Source organism: Canis aureus, chromosome 4 (genome assembly GCF_053574225.1).
Source record: "Canis aureus isolate CA01 chromosome 4, VMU_Caureus_v.1.0, whole genome shotgun sequence".
NCBI classification, from domain to species: Eukaryota; Metazoa; Chordata; class Mammalia; order Carnivora; family Canidae; genus Canis; species Canis aureus.
This window is the reverse complement of record NC_135614.1, coordinates 5,776,913-5,791,312: the sequence shown is the minus strand read 5'-3', so window position 1 is coordinate 5,791,312 and position 14,400 is coordinate 5,776,913. Positions and strand designations below refer to the sequence as shown.

General features: G+C 42.0%; 1 protein-coding gene across 6 annotated transcripts in view; it reads right to left on the bottom strand.

Annotated features, from left to right (window-relative positions):
- Positions 1-474: 474 nt before the first annotated feature.
- Positions 475-14,400, bottom strand: part of GNG4 (G protein subunit gamma 4) — an 81,012-nt gene continuing 67,086 nt past the window's right edge. For all 6 annotated transcript variants that reach the window (XM_077894422.1, XM_077894423.1, XM_077894421.1 and 3 more), the window contains one exon: positions 475-4,046. In XM_077894422.1, coding sequence (XP_077750548.1) covers positions 3,918-4,046 — 129 coding nt within the window. In that variant the 3' untranslated portion in view covers positions 475-3,917. The remainder of the gene's footprint in view (positions 4,047-14,400) is intronic.

Here is a 14,400-nt window from a genome sequence, read left to right as displayed (position 1 = left end):
GCCATGTCTGCCTCAGGGTGTCTGTGGCCTGGGCAGCGGAGGCCAGGGCTGCTTTCAGAAAACCACCATCGTGGAGCCAGCTGGTGCCTTTGCTATGGTTTCTTCCTTTAAAGATGGCATGTGATAATAGGGTTTTGTGGCAGGCCAGCCCCTCCTGTTCATTCCTGATGGCCAGGAGGTAGGAGAGGCTGAGAGGGGGTCACCGGCTTATTCACAAACAGATTGATCCAAGTGGGAAATCCCAGCAGGGTTCCTAACTGTTTTCCCAAAAGACAGAGATCCCACAGCACAGCATTTGCATTGTGTATCCTGTTCCCAGGGAACCACCTGCATTCTGCTCAAAGCTGTGGATTATAAGTATTGCAAATTTCAAAATGTTGTCAAATACACTCTGAACTGCTCCACTAATGATGTTCTACCTAAAGAGGAGTAAAAAATTAAGCTAAGTGCAAAAAAAACCCCCACCTAGTAGGATTCTTGATTGCTAACCACACAAACCTTTATTGATGTACAACATACATACAGAAAAGTACATAATCAAAAGTATACAGCTTGAAGAATTTTCACAAACTGGACACACTCAGGTTACTAGCAGCCGGATCCACACACAGAACATTCTAGAAGCTCCCCTTGTCCCCCCTCTGGTTCCTATCCTCTGAAGAGTAACTAATACTCCCTACTTGCAACAGCACAGATTAGCTTTGCTGGGTTTTGCGCTTGACATAAATGGAATCACGTAGTGTGAACTTGCTGTATGTCGTGAGACTCCCACTGTGCTGAGATCATTTGTTCCCACTGCTGCACAGGATTTCACTGTGTGAATATACCAGAATCTGTTTATCCATTCAATGTGTGCATGGGAGTGCTTTCTGGCTTCGGGTTTTTCCGAATAGTGCTTCTATGAACATTCTAGTACTTTTCTTTTGGTGAACACATAGACACGTTTCTGTAGCGTACACACCCAGGGATCGAGTTTTTAGGTCATACGATATGTACATCCAGCCCAGCCTATTTCATGGAAGAATAAGAAATTTACTGGATGGAGCTTACGGGCTCAAAGAATTGACAGAACATTAGAAGGGAGACCTAGGTGGACGTAGGGAGCGGGGGCCACCAAGACAGCCCAGTGGGGCCGGGAACAGAGCAGGAATGGTCTACTCAGGACTGTCATTCCTGGACATTGTTAGCAGTGGGCACAGAACCCCGGCAGCCTGCCAGTCTCAGATGCCTCCCCTGCTGGGCCACTGCTGCCCCAGGGCCACCGCAGCTCCCATAAAACAAACCTCAGCATCTTTTCATTTCTGTGCCTATTGCTTGGGGCTCAAGGTCCAGGCAAAGGAGTCCAGACAGTTCACATGAAGTCATTGGCCCCTCCCTGGCCGGCCTGGGGCTGGGAGGGGGGTACCTGAGAGGCAGGGAAGATCTTCCCCCTTCAGCATCCACAGTGAAAGAGAGCACTATCGCAGCCCACTAAATTTCTACGTAAGGGGTGATATCCCCCTGTAGGGAGGGGGCTCAGATGCTGGAAAGCCAAACTGCCAACAAGATGTGACAACTGTCCACGACAGGCATGCTCCCTTTCGTTCACTTCCCGATGAGCGGCTAGCAGGGCGAGGGCTCATGCACCTGCTTTTGTATCTCATAGCCCAAGTGCATGACCTTGCTTTTGGGAAGAGGGCAGTGAGTTCAGGGACGCTTGGGAAGGGGATAAGCCACAAAGACAGAAAAGCATCTCATGGAGGAATATAAGGTCGAACAAGAGGAAAAGGAGAAAGAGACAGACAAAGGAAAGGGACAGGAAAAGTGAAAACAAAGAAGAGAAAGTCTGAAGGAAACTGAGAAGCACACTTTCTTCCTGACCCGATTTAGCCAGCTTCCGTGCTGTCCTACTTTTTCAGCTTCTCTGATGTGCTTTTATGAATTGTGCTTTGCTTTATCAGGTTAATGATGTTGACATGGACCACGGAATAAAGAGCTCCTGGTCATAAACTGAGATAGAGAAGGGTTTGAAGTCTTATTATCACACACAGCATACAATTCTGCTGTCGTCAGAGCACACAGCTTCCTAACCTCCCTGGTAATATCAGTGAGCTTTAATGAAACAGAGAATCGCTTTCAACAAAAGAAGCAAAGAATAAAAATGTAATAAAACCATTTGCAAAGTGGCAAGTTATTAATTGATCTGAATTATATTTGGCTCTTTGCAGGCAATTTTACATTATTCCTCCAACCGAACCATGTTTGTCTTTGAAGTCATGCACTCCTGCCAATGTTATATGATATTGGAGCATTTAGTAATTTGTTTTAAATGATAATCAGAGCTTTCATCTATGTAGCACCTCTCTGTGGCCTCCCAGATAGAAAGGCAGGAGGAGTAATTATCATTATCCCCAATTAGCAGGTTAGAACATGCCAGGCACACAGTGGCTTGCCCTGTATCGCACAGCGGGCTGCTGTGAGAGCCAGGGAGTGGCAGTTTCTACACCAACAGAAAAGCACTAACTTGGTCAAGGAGCTCTCTGCCCCCCGGTGTTTCTTCTCTTTCATCTTTTTTGTTTTCTAGATGGATTCTGCAAGTTGGTCTCAGAAAAACCAAGAGCTGTCCAGTCGACCGCAGGGCATCCATGTATCTATGTATCATTGTCCGTAAGCTATTTGGGCCCAACATGCAAAGATGAGGAAAGAAGTGTGCTGCACTTATTTATATTAGAGAGAGAGAATGAGCAAGTGGGGGGAGGGACAGAGGGAAGAGAAAGAGAGAGAGAGAGAATCAGAGAGAATCTTAAGCAGACTCCCTGCTGAGCGCAGAGCCTGACACGGGCCTTGATGCCAGGATCCTGAGATCATGATCTGAGCTGAAACCAAGAGTTGGCACTTAGCTAGACCTAGCCATCCACATGCTTCTCAGTTTTCCTCTCTTTAAAATAGACCTACTTTCCTGGCATTTATTAATTGCTGGAGGATTAAGTGAATACAGCCAATGCTCAGATAAGTGGATGACACAGAGGAAGCTGCTGCCCCTATGGTTCACTGCTCTGGGGCAGGAGCCATCCTGGTGACACCCCACAGGGCTGTGCCCAGAACAGGATCTTATTCTTTTAAAGGTTCTTTTCTTTTTATTTTTGCAATATTGAACAGGATCTTATTAATGCAGCCCATGTCAGGACTATGGAGGAGGAGCCAGAACAGGAGGAGCAAGAAGATGTGGCATATGTGGGGTGGGGTGAGACGGTGCCCTTGGCTGGCCCAGCTGGAGCCCACAAACAGATGGCTATCATGGTGTGCATTTACATTGAAGCTTGCTACAATATTCATCCAGCATCGACACTTGTAGAAGGACCACCTCCAAAGTGGTCGATGGTAATCAGACCCTCATTGGGGTCTGGGCCACATGGCTCCAGGTAGACACATATTAGGAAAGCCGTCTGACACTGTGGGTTCCTTCCTTCCTAATAGGATGATGGAAAAGCAGGAGATACAGAACATCCAGATGAAAACTTTATCCATCTATCTCAGTTGGTCAAAATGCTCTAATTTGCTACCAGATTCTTGTGAATGGGGGGAGGGGACTATATTGTTTTTCTTTCCCGCAAATTAGTCCCTGAAATGTATGAACTTGATATTGAAAATGGGAACTGATTTACAAAACGAAACCCTTACACCCATACTTGTTTTGAGTTGGCACACTTGTTACTTGGCTATGAAAATGTCTATTTTCTTTGCTGGTAAAGAATGTAACATGAGAAGGAAAAGCAAAACTGAACTCAGCTAAGAAACCCAGTGAAGAGAGGCAGGCCCCAGCCATCCTGGTGGGGTAGGCCCGGTGCTGGCTGGAGGTCCCTAAGGCTGAGAGCATGCAGTCTCTAACCAGGGAATGGGTTGATGGAAGAGGAGCCCCGGCGGCATAACAAACACAGTCAGAGAATGGTACAAAAGAACTTCTTCTCTCGGAAGGGATTTTCTGACGCAGGTACTGGGATGATGAGAGGGTCTTCACGCACGTGAGCTTCACAGTAGGCCAGGAGATCCGCGGCTGCCTGGGACACCTGTGGGGGACATAGCACAGGTACTGGGTTAAGTGCCAGTTCACAGTAGGTGGAGCACAGAGGCATCCACATGGATGAGGCTGAGGACAGGCCATGTTGTGTGCACCACCAATGACAAGGCCACTTCTAGTCCAGAGAGAGGGGATCTGCTAATCCAGGGAGATGGGGTTCAAAGCCTGCCTTTGAGGAAAGGGGAGGCCTAGGGATGGTAGATGAATCTCCAGAGAGGAACAAGAGGGTCCGGCAGCCTTGTTCTACTCTCAACTGAGTTCATGAGTGGAGGCTCCAGGCCAGTAGCTTCATAATTACTCTGCTACACCATTTCTGGATGAATAAAGCAGAGCATTAGCCCTGGCCAAGCCAGCATGATTGTGTTTATTATTGTTATTAGTCATTGATTGCAATCCACTCTCATGACCAGCACAGAGAGACCTTTCATCCTTTTCAACAGAACACATGCTAATAAGCATATTATATATATCACATACATGAGCTGCATACTCTAAGCACATGTTTTAATTCACAGTGGCCACTCCCCTGTGCAGGGAGCTGCTCCTGACCAGAGATCTCCTTCCCTGCCCTATTCTTTCCAGTCTTACCTGTGGACACATGGTAGTTGTGTACTGAACTATCCCCTGGTTCAAGCCCAGGGGTTCTAGAGGAGGAGCTGGGTGGTGGGTGGCAGAGGGCCAGGACGTGTTCTCTAATAGGAAAATAAAGGAAAATAAAGTTACCAGCTCATTTCAGCCAGGGTCTGGGTCATGTGCTCAACAGACAAATGGCCTGTGCATTAATGCGTCCTTCCAATTAGGTTGTTCTGCCTGCAAATGCTTCTTACAGGCGATAGGCAAGGGTAAGTATACAGCAGGCAAATGAGATCCTTCTGGCATATACAATGTTTAAATCTTCCCTAGAATGTTGAAAACATTCCACAAATGAAGGAAAAAACTATTTTAGAGTCTCCAGTGTATACAAGCCACATACATTCCCTCTAGGTTTTTAAAACTGACCTATCTTCCAAAATTTTCTAGAAATTCTTCTTCTAATTTCCAGCCCAGACCTACCTTATGTAGCAGTGGCTGGAATCCTACAAATAATTCTGGTATAGATATATAAGGAATTTCCCCCTCAAATATAGCTGGAGGTTGAGCAGATGAGTCAACCTCAAACTTGACAAAGTCTGTGTGTTGGGGATGTGGAAGGGAGAAAGGGGTACCAATGAGCACCAGTCTTCCAGTTCCATTTCTGCCCCTAAGTTGGCTGTGTAACCTTCGGCAAGTAGCTCAACCTCTCTGAGCTTCCCTTTTCTCACTTGTAAAATTCAGAAGTGTTTGATATCTCTAAGATTCCTTTTATCCCAATCACTCAATCATTCTACCTCTAAGAGCACCATGGCCAATATTTTAGAACCTCCATAAAGGTATGCTGGTGACCCTGTCACCAGCTTTCTGGGCCGAGAAACATGATTTTCTGGTATGCTAAGAGTGGATCATCTCTCTCTCTCTCTCTCTCTTTCTTTTAAAGATTTTATTTATTTGAGAGAAAGAGAGCATGGGGCTGAGGAGCTGAGGGAGAGGGACAAGCAGATTCTGTGCTGCGTTCAGAGCTGGATGTGGGGCTCAGTCCCAGGACCCTGAGATCATGGCATGAGCCAAAATCAAGAGTCAGACACTTAATTGACTAAGCCACCCATGCACCCTTGGATCACCTATTGTAGCAGGTCCTTATTAAACAAGTTCAAGAGAAAAACAGAAAAACAATAGCTAATGTTTGCCAAATGCTTATTATGGTGTCAGGTACCATGTTAAATGCATCATCATATGCATTATGTCATTTAGTGCCTTTAAGTAATATTCTTTTTTTAAAGATTTTATTTATTCATAAGAGATGCAGAGAGAGGCAGAGACATAGGCAGAGGGAGAAGTAGGCTCCCTGCGAGAAGCCTGATGCAGGATTCAATCCTGTGACCCCAGGATCATGCCCTGAATCAAAGGCAAACACTCAACAACTGAGCCACTTAGGTGTCTCTTAAGTAATATTCTTAAAGCCACTTCACAGATGAGGAAACTGAGGTACAAATGTTAAGAAACTTGCCCAAGGTCACACAGCCAGTAAGAGAGAAAGCCAGAATTTGAAGCTCTGCTGTTCGGCCGCAGAATCTATATGCTGCAGTAGCCACCTGATTAAACTGATAATGAAAATATACCTGTCAGGTGTACTGGAATGTTCCGCAGGGCCAGCACACTCTCCTTATAGACCAGCTATCTGAGAACCCATTTGACCAATCAAGTGATTTATTTGCTTTGCTTCAGCATCTTCTCTACAAAACCTTAGCCCTAGTTTCTGTCGGTTGAATGCTCCTACTCATTTTCATTTGGCGCGCCCAATTTGAAAGGATATATGCTCAAATAAACTCTTGAAAAACTTGAAGAATGTGCTGGGGCACCTGGATGGCCAAGTTGGTTAAGCGTCTATCTTTGGCTCAGGTCATGATCCCAGGATCCTGGGATCTCTGCTCAGAGGGGAGCCTGCTTCTCCCACTTCCTCTGCCCCTCCTCCCTGCTTGTGTTCTCTCTCTTAAACAAATAAAATCTTTTAAAAAAGGAAAAACTTTAATGTACCTCTGTTTGCCTATTAATATGACCCAGCTGGCCCAAAGTTAATTTGCTAAATTGTAATTACAGCTTCCTTCCCCTGGATCATACTTGTTCAGATGCTTATTAACATCCTTTGGGGGTGGATTTAAGTAGTTTAATTTCCTGAGAGCGACCGCAAGGGGGCGCCCCACTAGAGGCTGCTGCACCGGGACCGGTACATCAGACGAGGGCATTGGAAGAAGGGACCCCCCAAAAAGCTCTGGAGGTACCAACTTCCCATCATAAAATAGTCACAATTGGACGCCTGCATGGCTCAGGGGTTAAGCGTCTGCCTTTGCCTCAGGGCAAGATCCTGGAGACCTCAGGCTCCCTGCATGGAGCCTGCTTCTTCCCTCTGCCTGTGTCTCTGCCTCTGTCTCTCTGTCTCTTTCTTTCTCTCTCTCTGTCTCTTATGAATAAATAAATAAAATCTTAAAAAGAAAACACCCAAAAGCTCTTAAAAAATAGTCACAGGGAGGAAAAGTATAGGATAGGGAATATAGTCAAATAATATCTTAATAACATTGTTTAGTGACAGATGGTAAAACACTTCTGTGGTATTTTGTAACGTTCAGAATTGTCAAATCACTGTTTCAGACCTGAAACTAACCTAACATTGTATGTCAGCTATAGTTCAATAAAAAAAAAAACAAAAGGAGGCTTTGTAGGACAGCTGGATGAAGGCGAGATGGGGCTGGGCTGTTCCTGCCTGGGATCAGTGTATCTGCGGCCCACATAGCTCCGTGTCTACAGCACCCTAACTGCTAAGCTGTTCAGGTCTGGCTGTGCTCATTTTAAGCAGATCTAATCTAGGAAATTTCTATCACCTCTAAAGGTGATACTGCACTTGGTTCCACAATTCTTCTTTCATGAAAACAGTCTGTTCTTCAATTGTCTCCTTTTGCTGCTTGTTTTAGGATCATAGATGTGCTTGCTGAGTTCACTCTTCCCATGGCGGAATCCTGCCTGGGCAACAGGAACACATACCTAATGGGACCTGTATTGGCGCCAAGGAATAAGCGCCTGACTTAAGACCAAATGGGCAGATCTGAGTTGGCTCTGTGCAATATTAATATCCTAGATGCCCTCGTTTTGTTGAAACAACACTCTAAGACAATGTAAGTCATCCTAAGACAGTATAAGTCATCTTACAATCAAGGGAGGCTTCCAGCTCAGCCATCAGGCCCCCTTATTTCACAAAGTGTGTGATGTTCCTTTATTCTTGCATAAACAAAGTATTTGATTAACGCCTGAAGTTTATTATTATGTGATCTGTAAAGATAAATGTATGTAAGGAACATCTTATTGAGTTTTACACATGAAAGATGACATCCTGACACACAGCTTAAGATCCAAGCATTAATTAACCCAAACCTGCTTGTTAGGTTGCATGGGAGGGTTTCCTTAATCAGTCCTAGATTGATTTTTACAGTTGAAAGTTTCCTTCAATGCATACAAAATATGGGCTGCAGACATTGCCAAATTGCATGAAACATCTGCCATCTTTGAAACAGAAAACATATTTGCTTTCAAAGAGGAAATTTTATTTGGGTTGGAAATTTAAAACTCCCTGTTTACACTTTCTTGTCAAGCCTAAAGTCTGCTTTACCTAAAGGCCTCTGTTATGGAATGCTCAGAGCATCTCTGCCTCTTCTCCTTAGTATTGAACTGTTACAAGACAACAGATGTTGAAAAGAATTGGCAGCCTGGGAACAACTGTGGAATTTTACCATTGCATTTCAGAGTAAAAGAGGTGATTAAAACAGCCCAAGTTAGCACATAATCCTGTTAGTTGCGCTATAATTACAAGCTTCAATGATGGGAGAAAATGTTGCAATTACTATAGTCAAACTCTTGGACGAGACAGATGACATAATTACTATTCTGGCTGTGACACCCACTGCATTTATCCTTTGCATCTAAAGTAGAGCAACTTACACCTATTTCTCAGCAATCCTGGTCTATTTAATAAGACTACTTGGAATCAATTTCAAGCATCTTTGATAGTTCCGCCTGTACCTCCTTCCACCTATGAAAACAAAGCAGGATCACTGTCAAGAGCATAGCCAGGTCGCAGCCCCCATGGTACAATGACCGTATCTTTTACAAGGTCAAACTCATTGCACACTCCCAAAGAGGAAGTCATAAGCTGGTTTTCCCTACTGAAACCCTCAGTACATGACAGGAATTATACCTCAACTCTAAAGTCTGGGCAAACATTGCAGGGTGAATCCTTGTGAATTTTTTCTTTCTTCGAATGTAGGGAAGCATTGGAGATCAACACATCAGTTCCTAAGCACACACTCAAGATACTTCCATATTATGGTGTCCTCTCTACCCCAATCCAAACAGGAAAGCCTCAATCTCAATGTATTTGGAGGTGGGGCCTTTGGGAAGAAATTAAGACATAAGGGTTGAATGCTTATGAATGAGATTAGTGCTCTTGTAAGAAGAGACATGAGAGATATGTCTCTTCACCTGCGATGTAAGGTAAGAGATCTCTCTCCACCTGCCCTATGAGGTGACAGCGAGGAGGTGATCATCTGTAAACCAGGATGAGAGTTCCCACCAGAACCTGACCACTCAGCAACCCTGATCTCAGACTTCCCAGCTTGCAGAGCTGTGATAAATGAATTTCTGTTATTTCAGCCACCAGGTCTATGGCACTCTGTTATAGCAGCATAAGCTGGCTAAGACATTTGGCTTCTAGTGGATCCCAGCAACTACTTTGTATTGCTCCAGATCAATAGAAACAATTTTCAATTGTTGGGTCCTGGGCCACAGATAGAGCAGCTAGGTGGGAGTGGGTAAGGTTATCGGGAGGATACCAGAGGGGGTGAAAGATATGTGTGAATACAGGAATAATATAACATAGTCCCTCTCTGAATTCTAAAATCAAATGTTCATAATGGTCAATTAGTTACCAGCACAAAGGATTTTTTTTTCCACATGAAAAGTTGATTGCACATTAAGAGGTAAATCCAAGATGCTTGAAAGAGTTTTAATATCTCCAAGGTAACCTAAGTAAGAGCTGATATTACATGGCTTTCACCACCAGAATAGTGAAGCCCTCACAGAGCTTAATTAGAATGGCTGACCTATATCTACCCTGGACCTCAACTTAACCAAATCCTTTCAACAGGTTGGTACATATCCTATATGACTCTAACCACCTCTCAGTGTTGACATATCCCAATTTTCCACCAAGGAACCCCTAATCCAACCATTCTGCAAGCTCATTGAAAGAGTAATTTACTTGGTGAGAGAAACCAGTGAGTCACTCAAGAGGTTTCTGGGACTTAGGTAAAGGTGAAAGATGGATGTAACAAGGAGGTTCTAGGTCCAGGGATTCTAGAAAGCCAGCTGCATCTCTTAGGATGTACTGGATTGTGAGTCAAGAAACAATGTCTCTGACTGAGCTGTAGTCAGCACTAATAAGCTGTGTCATTCTGGGCAAGACAAACACTTGGGTGCTCAGTTTTCACTCCTGTCAACGGGAATAGCAATACCTGCTGGTTTGTGACTCAGTGACATAACGAATACTATTATACATACAGCATGTTATTATTTCATTATCCATCTGGGTACTTTCTGGGAGGTCACTGAGAAACAGACATGAGGAATTTTCTCAGAAATTATGAGGGCAATTGGATGTCCACAGTGCCCCTAACCCAATTCCTCATGAATTGGAAGTGTTCCTTGCTTTTTCCAAATGTATATTTTGTCTTCTTGTTCTCCTCTTTGATTTAATTCAAAGATTTTTCTCCTTTGATCTGATAGCTGTTCTAGAATTGTTCATTCATAGCCCCCCCCTTTGAATTTATTTCTAAATCTGATTGTAGAAAGTTACCATCTAAATCGGTCTGGGTGAGAGCTATGAATGTTTCTGGTAGAGGATGAGAAAATGAGGAGAAGATTTAAAGCTAACTTGCTAAACTAGCAGAAGGTAGAGCAATAAAGGGGAGGGACCCAGAGTTCAGACTAGACAGGTCAGAAAGGCAAAATCTTTATGCACTGTCTTGAATTTGGGCTGGGTCACAGAACATCATTTGTATTTATTTTCTTTTAGAAATGTCATTCTTTCAACCTTCACATCATTTATCATCTTAATTACATCCCTTCCCTGGACTTCTCTGGATGCTTTCAATCGGCTGTCAGTGATCTATCAGAACACGATGGACTCCTGGATTTTGTTCTTTTTCAATTTTCCATGGGAAACACCATGATATTTGAGCCTCTTGTCTTCTGTTTTAACAACGACTGGCTCTTGCTTTAGAATTTTCTTGTTTGGCTTTGGAACACTCAACAGAGTGTGTTTTTTCTTGTGGATAAATGAAACCATAAAGAACACATCTTGTTCTTGTAAAAGAACTCACAAACTGGCAGCACTGTTATGACTCTTAGAGGTGCTAGAAAAAAAATTAGAGTAAAACATATGAAAGACCTATCTGTTAGAAGAATTATGAGGAAGAATCTCTGGTTCAAATATAAATGTGAAGCAGGAGCCAAAAGGCTGATGCCAAAGGGACTGTCCCGGCAAACTCCTGGACACTTACTTTTTAGTTCTACTCTGCAGCTCTGGATTATCCATGCTGATGAGCAAAACCAGTAGAAAAAATAATCCTTACCTCAATTACACTTAAATTTGAAATGTAATTTATGATTTTTATGTAGTGTGCTTACATGAAAGTATGGTCATATTTTGCAATTGGCTCCTGGTCCCTAAGGGTCATACTTTGCAATTGGCTCCTGGTCCCCTGGTCCAGAAGGAAGATATAAATTATATACAAAATGAACAGTGTACATGGAGATAATGTGGGGTGAGGTCCTATGTGGAAAGAATAGAAAAGGTGTGTTTTTCTATTTATTGTACTATGTGGTCACCTTCTAAGGCACCCTCTTCCTCTTTCACATATTGTCACACTATACAAATAATAAATTCAAAGGAGGAGGGGGTAACTGGGTCTTCAGGGGTATGGTGGCATCTCTGTGCAAGAGGTGATTTCTATAAAGAATTTTAATTTTGAAACAGCTTTATTGTCTTTACAATAACAATTCTTATTTGTAAAATAACCAAAAAAAGTTCAGAGCTGGAAGCAAACACCAACTGCCACTTGGAGTGGTTCACTTTGGTGAACATCCTTTCAGATATCTTACTATCTATCTTTCTACGTATAGTTTCATATACTGTTCTGTAACATGCTTTTTTTCACTCAGGACACACAGTTGTACATCATTGTTTATAATGATAATATAGTGTAACATTGTCTCTACCTAATTTACTTAACCAATCTCTATGGATGGGTAATCAAAAATTACAATTCGCTGATATTCTAATAGTGCTCTGCTTCTTACTTCCCTTCATTATTTGTGAGATTGTCTCTGGGTAAATTCCTAGAAGTGAGAATACTGGTGTCAAGAATATGAACAATAAACATTTTGAAAAATATTCTAAACTATCATTCTGAAAGACTGTTTCAGTGTCCATTCCAACCATCAAAAACCTCTGGCCATGGATGATACTGGATTTCATGAAAGATTAAAAACATCAACAGTCTTACAGTAGCCAAGATATGGAAGCAACCTGAGTGTCCATATAATACATATACATATGTGTATATATATATATATATATATTACTCAGCCAAATAAAAGGATGAGATCATGTCATTTGAGACATGTCACTGGATGGACCTAGAAGTTATCATGCTAAATGAAATAAGTCAGACTGAAAAAGACAAACACCACATGATTTCATTCATATGTGGAATCTAAATAAACAAAAAGCAGCAGAATCAAAAAGAACAAACTGATGACTACAAGAGGGGACTAGGCAAAATAGGTGAAGGGACATGGGAGATACAGGCTTCTAGTTGTGGAATGAGTAAGTCAAGGGAATAAAGGCACAGCATAGGGAACATAGTTAATGGTATTGTAATAGTGTTATACGGTGACAGATGGGAGCTACACTTGTGGCAAGCATAACATTACATATAGAGAAGTTGAATCACTGTGTTGTACAGCTGAAACTAATGTCACATTGTATATCGACTATACCAAAACAAACACAAAAACTGAATGGGTCTTGTTTTTTTAAAGCAGACCTCAATGTTGTTTTGAGCATAACTCTTGTATTATTAATGGAGGTAAATGTCTCTTCAAAAAAAAATGTCTCTTCATATATTTGACCATTTATATTTTTCCATTTTAAACTGCCTATTCATTTGCACAATTAAAAAAGGAGGATCTTTTATTTTCTTATTGACTTTTCAGAGAAATTTCAGAAAGGTTTAGAGATTTAACCCTTTGTTACACAAATGCCAATGTTTTTCTTATTTTGTTGATTGGAAATGTTTACCATATCAAATTTTTTAAAATGCAGTCAAAACTTTTACTTTATGAATAGTGGGTTTTGTGGTATATTTGGCCTTTCCAAATATTTATAAAAATATTTTCTCCTAATTTGAGAAATAAGTGATACCATAAAGCAAAACAGTGTTAGAATAATTGGGATCCCAGAAAAAGAGGAGAGGGGCAGAAGGTATATTGGAGCACATTATAGCAGAGAACTTCCCTAATCTGGGGGAGGAAACAGGCATCCAAGTCTAGGAGGCACAGAGAACTCCCCCTTCAAAATCAGTAAAAATAGGCCAACACCCCAACATGTAATAGTGAAACTTGCAAGTCTCAGAGACAAAGAGAAAATACTGAAAGCAGCTTGGGACAAGAGGCTCATAACCTACAAGGATAAAAACATTAGACTGGCAGCAGGCCTGTCCACAGAGACCTGGCAGGCCAGAAAGGATTGCCATGATATATTCAAGAGGCTAAATGAGAAAAATATGCAGCCAAGACTACTTTATCCAGCTAGGATGACATTCAAAATAGAAGAGAGATAAAAAGCTTCCAGGACAAACAGAAACTAAAAGAATTTATGATCATTAAATCATCCCTGAAAGAAATATTAAAAGGGATCCTTTACATGAAGAGAGAGCCAAAAAGTAACATAGACCAGAAAGGAACAGAAACAAAACACAGAAACAGTGACTTTACCCTTATAATGACACTAAATTAGTATCTTTCAATAGTTACTCTAAATGTAAATGGGATAAATGCCCCAATCAAAAGAGACAGGTATCAGACTGGATTAAAAAAAGCAAGACCCATTGATATGCTATCTGCAAGAGACTTATTTTAGAACCAAAGACACCTCCAGATTGAAAGTAAAGGGGTGGAAAACCATATATCATGCTAATGGACATCAAAGGAAAGCTGGGGTGACAATCCTTATATTAGTCAAATTAGATTTTAAACCTAAGACTGTAATAAGAGATGAGGAAGGAGACTATATCATAATTACAGTGTCTATCCAACAAGATCTAACATGTCCCTGACATGGGAGCAGACAATTATAGAAACCAATTAATAATAAAATTAAAGGAACACACTGATAATACTACAATAATCATAGGGGACTTTAACACCCCACTCACTGCAATGGTCTGCTCATCTAAGCAGAGGATCAACGAGGAACCAAGGGCTTTGAATGACATACTGGACCAGATGGACTTCACAGATATATTCAGAGCATTTAATCTTAAAGCAACAGAATACACATTCTTCTCATGTGTACATGGAATACTCTCCAGAATAGGTCACATACTGGGTCACAGATCAGGTCTCAACTAGTACCAAAAGACTGGGATCATTCCCTGAAT